Here is a 7,147-nt window from a genome sequence, read left to right as displayed (position 1 = left end):
ATTTATTATATTGTTAAGATTTACATCTCTTTATTTTTAGAATGTGAATTTAGAACAAAGGGATATAAGGATAGAATAAGCATTTAGTAAAAAAATAAGATCTAAAAAAAAAGGAAGAATGCTTATAAAGCAAGGGTAGAATGGGCATAAAAAAATTTCTCCTCATAGTGAATTTTATGTATATTAAATATAGATACAGATAGAATATACATAAAGGTATAGATTAATAAAACAATGCAATTTTTTATTTAGTTATGTATAATATCACTAGAATATCCAAAATTGTCTTTCATATATATAAACATATTGTTTACAAAGTGATTCTCTTCTAATCAAGATCATATTTATTAAATATATATTTACTTTCATAATTATTAAATATATATTTATTTTAAAGTATGATAAGTATCTTTTCCTTCAAAAATCACTATCTTTCAGAACCACTAAAGGATACTCCATTAGATAATAAGTTATGTTGGTATGTCATTTTTTTTGTATAATTTTATTTCACAATTTTTATCCCAATTATATTTTAATTTTATTCATCCATCTATTTTATAATTTTGTTTCTATTTTTTGTACTTTTAAATTTCAGGTCAACTATGTAAAATTAGGTTCAATTATAGATATATTCATTAAAAAAAATGTATTCAACTTTTAAAATTTGTGTTCAACCACATAAATTCAACTTTTAAAATTTGTGTTCAACCACATAAATTGTATATTTATTGTAAATTAATTTGAAGCAATAAATATATAATTTTAGGTAGTATTTTTAAATTACTACCTTTCAAATTAAATATTTACTAATTAAACTCAATAAATATTCAATCAGAATCTTATGCTTAAAAAAATAGATCTTAATTTAAATTTTATCATAAAAGTTTGTCTTAAAAATTTTAAATCACATGCATTGCATGTGTCTTTAATCAGTTGCTTTAAAAGCATTATATATAATTGTTGGATGGTGTTGTTTTGTGCTTAAATAAATAATTGGTTTGAAGTTAAAAGTACCACAAATGGACTTGGGAGAAATCAATCGTTACTCTAATTACCTAAATTTCGAAAAAGTAATACTTGAGTAGAACGAGTCTCCATGCATCACCTTTGGTCTAAAGTGGAAAAAGTAGATATATAAATATCATTAAGAAAAAGTTTACTATATAACAACTTATGATTAGGCAATTGGAATATGCTACACAAAGATAGATACATCCTAATATGCAATAAGTATTTTTTTTATTTTGAAATGTTAGTATACTTTATAAGTATCCAAATTAAAAGGTGAATTGAGATATCTATATTTGGCATGTTAATCATAGAAAAACACAACATTAATGAACTTAGTGTCATACCATAATCTAGGTAACCACATAAACTAAGTATCATCTCTATTGGAAGAAAATGCACTTCTCATTACTACCACAAAAACAATGAAAAAAAAAAGTTGTTATAATCACATAGAATTCTCTTTTTAATCTATAAACTTTTGTACCACTCATCCTTTTTCGTTCACAAGAGAATATAAAAAGGGAATTTAACTTGAGTCAGTATACCAAAGTTTAAATTGTTTACGATTTGAAACCAAAGTCATATCTTCCTTTTATAGTATTTATAGCTCATCATTTTCTTTATATATTTCTAATGTGGGATAACTACTCTCCTCTTATAGTATTATGTTAAAATTTGACAATCTCTAATCGAGTCTAATAATTGTAACATATCTTTTTAATGTGAAACAACTACTCTTATAGTATTCCGTAAAAAAATCTTACAATCTCTTCTTGAATCTAATATCCGCAACATGCATGTACTAGGTTTAGGAATCAACAATCCTAGAACTAGATAAACATCTCGTGCAACCATTAATAATGCTTAAGAAATCAAACTCAAAATCCTAATTTTAAACAAAGTCCTCATTTAAAATGAACAAAAAAAAAGTATTAAATGAAGCATAATATAATATTAGCATTTTAATCCCACATCGAAAATCTAAAAGGTATAGGTTAGGTATAAAAAGGGATTGAGACCACTCGCAAAACTCACTTACCTGGATGGAGCTAGTGGCCGATCATGAAGGACTATGACTTAGGCACGTGACTTCCATTGCACGTGGGTAGGGTGCTTGCCTAAAGTCGGTCTGACATGGGCAGAGTCTACATCATTATTTGTGGCAGTGGGGGCTTGCGTACGCGCAGCCCCTTCCTAATGCTCGATCAATAATTTTTAGTCCGATGAAAGTTTTAAGCTGGTTTAGTTTATAAGAAACTATACTTTTGACGAAATTGATAGGGATAATTATTTGATCACAACAATGTCATAAAAATCAAAATATTGAAATGCAATTATTTGATCACAAATGTTCAATTATTTATATTCACTATACTCGAAAAAAGAAAAATATATTAGAAAAAGAGAATTTCAAATACATACCCAAAATACACCAAAGGAAGGTGCATACTTTTAGTTTTTTTTTTTTTTTTTTAAATCTCAAAATGAGACCGTTTTTCATTTCTTTGTTATTTTGATTCTGTGCGGGTAGCATCTTTCTTTCGCCATCTGAGGGGTTTTCTTTTTTTAGGATATGTAAAAAAGAAAAAAAGAAAAAAAAAATCTGTTGTTTACTCAATTTAATTGAAAATGGTACCTTTTTTGTTTAAAAAATAAAAATAAATATACGGATTGATCTTTCTTTTTCATATTTTTGTTTTATGATTTTCGTTACTTTTGTATTTGAAGAAAAGAAAGTTAAAAAGTTGAAAATTTAATAAATATAGACGACATAAAATAAAAATTTGAAATGAATGTATTTAAAATTTTGTATTTGAATAGTTAGGTAGAAGAAAAGAAAATTAGAAAGTTAAAAATTTACTAAATATAGACAATTTTAACTATGATGTGTTAATTAAAAATAGGTAATTTAAGAAAATCCTTCGAAATCAGACCATTAGGACCATTCTAGCCTATAATTTTATTATTTTTTTTTTTTTTCCAAACAAGATACCATGTATTTTTCCTTTGTCTTTCTTGTAAGGCGACAGAACAAATACGTTTGGAGAGGAAAAAACGAACCGGACCAAATTGAGAAAGCCGAACCGATGTGAACGTGTACGTAGACTTTAAATACAATTGTGGATTAGGGTTTAGAATTCAACTGCAGTGGTTGAGGCATACACCGGGAACGGACCAATGGCAGAGCATTCCGCGCCACCCGCCGACCAACTCGCCGCCGTCACCTTAAACAACGATGCTCCCACTTACGACTCTCTCAAAGCTGAATTCTCCGACCGCGTGCCGATCCGTACAATTGTCTCCCGGCCAGACGGCGGCGCAGGCCTCGCCGGCCAGAAGGTACGCGTCGGTGGTTGGGTCAAAACTGGAAGAAAGGCCGATAAGGATGCTTTTGCCTTTCTCGAGTTAAACGATGGCTCTTGCCCACAGAATCTTCAAGTGATCATCGAAGCGTCTGTGGCGGATCTTAGCCAGATTGTTCCCACTGGAACCTGCGTTGTTGTCGACGGCGTCTTCAAGCTTCCTCCGCCGGGTAAGCACCAGAAAGTTGAACTTCGGGCTGATGCTGTCGTTCATGTCGGTCCCGTTGATCCCGCTCGGTATCCTTTGCCGAAGACAAAACTCACTCTCGAGTTTCTTAGAGATGTCGTCCATCTCCGCCCTAGAACCAACACGGTAAATGAAATCAATCATTTCTCGAATTTGAATTTAGCAATTGAATCTAATCTTTCCGTTGGTTTTTTCACATTTTTGGATTTTATTTCTTTTGTTGTTCTGTAACTTGGCATTTGAATGGGAAAGGTACAATTTATAAACAAATACACTTTTCTTCTACGATTACAGATATCTGCAGTTGCTAGAATTCGAAATGCACTTGCATATGCCACTCACACATTTTTTAACAAGCATGGATTTCTTTATATTCACACGCCAATTGTTACCACAAGCGATTGTGAGGGTGCTGGTGAAATGTTTCAAGTTACAACTCTATTGAGTGAGGCTGAAAGGTTAGAAAAGGAGTTGATTAAAAACCCACCTCCATCAGAAGCAGAAGTAGATGAAGCAAGGAAAATTGTCAAGGAGAAAGGAGAAGCTGTTGCCAATCTGAAGGCTTCTAAAGCCAGCAAGGAGGAAATTGGTGCTTCTGTTTTGGAACTGAAGAAGGCAAAGGAGAATGTTGCTAAGCTGGAAGAGAGAGCAAAGCTTAAACCAGGCATTCCAGAGAAAGATGGGAAAGTTGATTATGCAAAAGATTTCTTTGCTCGGCAAGCATTTTTGACCGTTTCTGGCCAGCTTCAAGTTGAAACTTATGCCTGTGCACTTAGTAGTGTATACACCTTTGGACCAACCTTCCGTGCTGAAAATTCTCACACTTCAAGACATCTTGCAGAGTTCTGGATGGTTGAGCCTGAAATTGCATTTGCAGATTTGCAGGTTTGTTGCTATGCTGAAGTTTTGTTTTATTTCTTTTTCTGCATTCTCAGTTGGAATTGGGTTCATGGTTCCGGCTTATAATATTAGTCATGTATGACCATCATAAGACAATACCTCTGACGTATATCTTTCAGTGGAGGATTTATCTTATAGGATGAGTTTATCTCCTCATTTAGTTTTTGAGTTACCTTCTATAGGGAAATGATTTAGGTTGCCCTAGTGGTCACTTGTAAAGAAAAAAGGGTTAGAAAAAATGAGTTCAAATCATAGAAGCACACTGACCCAAGATTTAATGTCATATAAGTTTCCTTGGCAATTAAATGTTAATCCTGTTCACAAGCTAGCCTTTCTCCAGATGCTCATGGTTGTGCAAACAAAGAACAAAACAGGTCTTCTAATTTATTAGTTAGGGGTTCTCCATAAGAACTCTAATTGAGAAGAAGCTGCTAGAAGGCTATGTTTTAGTTTTCTGTATTCTCTGTACTACCAAGCAATAAAGCAATCAACCGTGTTTAAAAGAGAGCTTGGCTTGGAATTTCTATGAGGAATATAGAAAAACAATGGAACTCTGCAAATAGGGGTTTTGTTCTCTTTTCTTGATTGTATGCGCTTCTTCTAGAGTTTTTATTGAATTAACTGTATGTGAGATCTTTTTCTTTAATTGGTTGAAGGACGATATGAATTGTGCGGAAGCCTATGTGAGATTTATGTGTCAATGGTTACTTGACAACTGCCTAGATGACATGAAATTTATGGCTGAAAAGTATGATCGAACTTGTATTGATCGTCTCAAAATGGTCTCTTCAACCCCTTTTGTTCGAATTTCCTATACGGAAGCTGTTGAAGTACTTGAGGAAGCCGTAAAGAAGGGCAAGGAGTTTGAGAACAAAGTAGAATGGGGGATTGATTTAGCTTCGGAGCATGAACGGTTTGTGAACTCCCATGCTTTTCATTTACATTCCACTTGAACATGGTGATTAATCTAAATATTTTTCTCCTTGCTTGCTCAGATACTTGACTGAGGTAATATTTAAAAAGCCTGTCATTGTCTATAACTATCCAAAAGGAATCAAAGCATTTTATATGAGACTCAATGACGACCTGAAAACTGTAGCTGCAATGGATGTTCTTGTCCCTAAGGTAGTTTATCTGGCTTCATTCTTCAGTATGTTTGATTTGTTTCACTTTTTTTACCCGTTTGTTTGTAAATCTTTAAATGCCTCTATTGAAGGTTGGGGAATTGATTGGTGGAAGCCAAAGGGAGGAGCGATACGAGGTTATTCATGACAGGTAGAAGAACAAATACATACTTTTCAGGTTGGTTCTCCTTATTTCTTTTTTGAACTATGAAGTCTGAATTCTCAATTCCTGCTGCAGGATCAAGGAGATGGGTCTGCCACTTGAACCATACGAATGGTATCTTGATCTGAGACGTTACGGGACAGTCAAGCACTGTGGTTTTGGTCTCGGCTTCGAGCGGATGCTTCTTTTTGCTACTGGCATTGACAATATCAGAGATGTTATACCTTTCCCCAGATATCCAGGACGAGCAGACCTATAATAATACAACACAAGTTCTTAAGTTCCCTTACTACCTGATGAATCTAGAGACCTTCGAAAGAGAAGATTTGATTGTTTGTATTATATTATCTTTCGAATTGTTGGGTTTCAATTTACTCAGAAATTTTGGATTGGTGGGATTTATTTTATATAGCATACTATTGCATTTGAAATGACTTCAATTGGTTTCTTGTTTTAGATATTTTGATACTAACAGGTTTAAATTTGTTTATGGAGGACAAGATTGTAAAAAACAAAAAAAAAAATAATGATAAATAAAAGGATGTAAGTGGATCAGTGTCACAAGTGTTTGTTATGGGAGAGATTACTTCTAGATTAACTGTTCTAAAAATGAAATTGTTCTTGCAAATGCTTGTTCTTTCTCATGAATTTCGAACTTATTATGCAAAACTACAATAGTTATTTAGTGATGAATTTTGGATTGGTGGGTTTATTTCAATTTAGCCCAAATTATACGAAATGCTTATAATTTTGTTTTTATTGTTTCAAATTTTATGTCTTTATTGTTGTAAGAGTTTTATTTTATAGTTTAAACGTTTTGAGATTGAGAATAAAATAGTATTTAGTGATGTAGATTAAAAATTTGTATTATTATTATAATTATTTTGTAATTTCTCTTTTAAACATTAATAATTACCTTTAGTGGCTAGTAATTTAGGTCATGTTTAGTTTGTTTTTTGTTTTTGTTTTTTAAAATTATGAGTATGTACACTACTTTCACATCCAAAATAAACTAAGTTTTGATAACTAAAAAAAGTTGCTATGTTTTTAAAATTTGGCTAAGAATTACTTAATAAAGATGCAAATCATAGTAAGAAATACAAAAACAAAAAGTTATCAAACAGAACTTTGGGTATTAAGGATGATCTCGTTAATGTTATATATTATAATTGTAGCTGCATGCTTTCATTACAAATTACTATATATCAGTTTCAACTCGATACAGGTTGGTTTGAACTTATTTTGAGGAATGCGTTGCTGAAAATTTGCATTTAATGGCCACATTTGTTTCGCCTTAAAAGCACATTTAATTGGCAAGAAACAAATTGGTAAAATAATATGATTATCATATTAATGTCTTTAATATATTCATCAATTAACATAAATGGTAAGATTATGT

The 7,147-nt window shown here is 32.0% G+C and overlaps 1 protein-coding gene and 1 non-coding gene across 2 annotated transcripts; both read left to right on the top strand.

Moving 5' to 3' along the window:
* The first annotated feature begins 2,042 nt into the window (after positions 1–2,042).
* LOC120072411 (U1 spliceosomal RNA) lies at positions 2,043–2,205 on the top strand. The gene has a single exon (XR_005480471.1). It is a non-coding gene; the product is annotated as a U1 spliceosomal RNA (small nuclear RNA).
* An 873-nt stretch (positions 2,206–3,078) lies between these two features.
* SYNC1 (Class II aminoacyl-tRNA and biotin synthetases superfamily protein) lies at positions 3,079–6,188 on the top strand. Its single transcript, XM_039023888.2, has 6 exons — positions 3,079–3,687; positions 3,856–4,446; positions 5,118–5,374; positions 5,457–5,586; positions 5,678–5,736; positions 5,824–6,188. Exons 1-6 carry the CDS (start codon positions 3,190–3,192, stop codon positions 6,005–6,007), a joined length of 1,719 nt encoding a protein of 572 aa, XP_038879816.1. The 5' UTR covers positions 3,079–3,189; the 3' UTR covers positions 6,008–6,188.
* The last annotated feature ends 959 nt before the right edge of the window (positions 6,189–7,147 follow it).

The sequence above is a fragment of the Benincasa hispida genome, chromosome 2 (assembly GCF_027475165.1).
Source record: "Benincasa hispida cultivar pf3 chromosome 2, pf3_genome.v1.1, whole genome shotgun sequence".
NCBI lineage: Eukaryota > Viridiplantae > Streptophyta > Magnoliopsida > Cucurbitales > Cucurbitaceae > Benincasa > Benincasa hispida.
The sequence above is the reverse complement of the archived record's forward strand: the minus strand, read 5'-3'. Positions and strand labels throughout refer to the sequence as shown.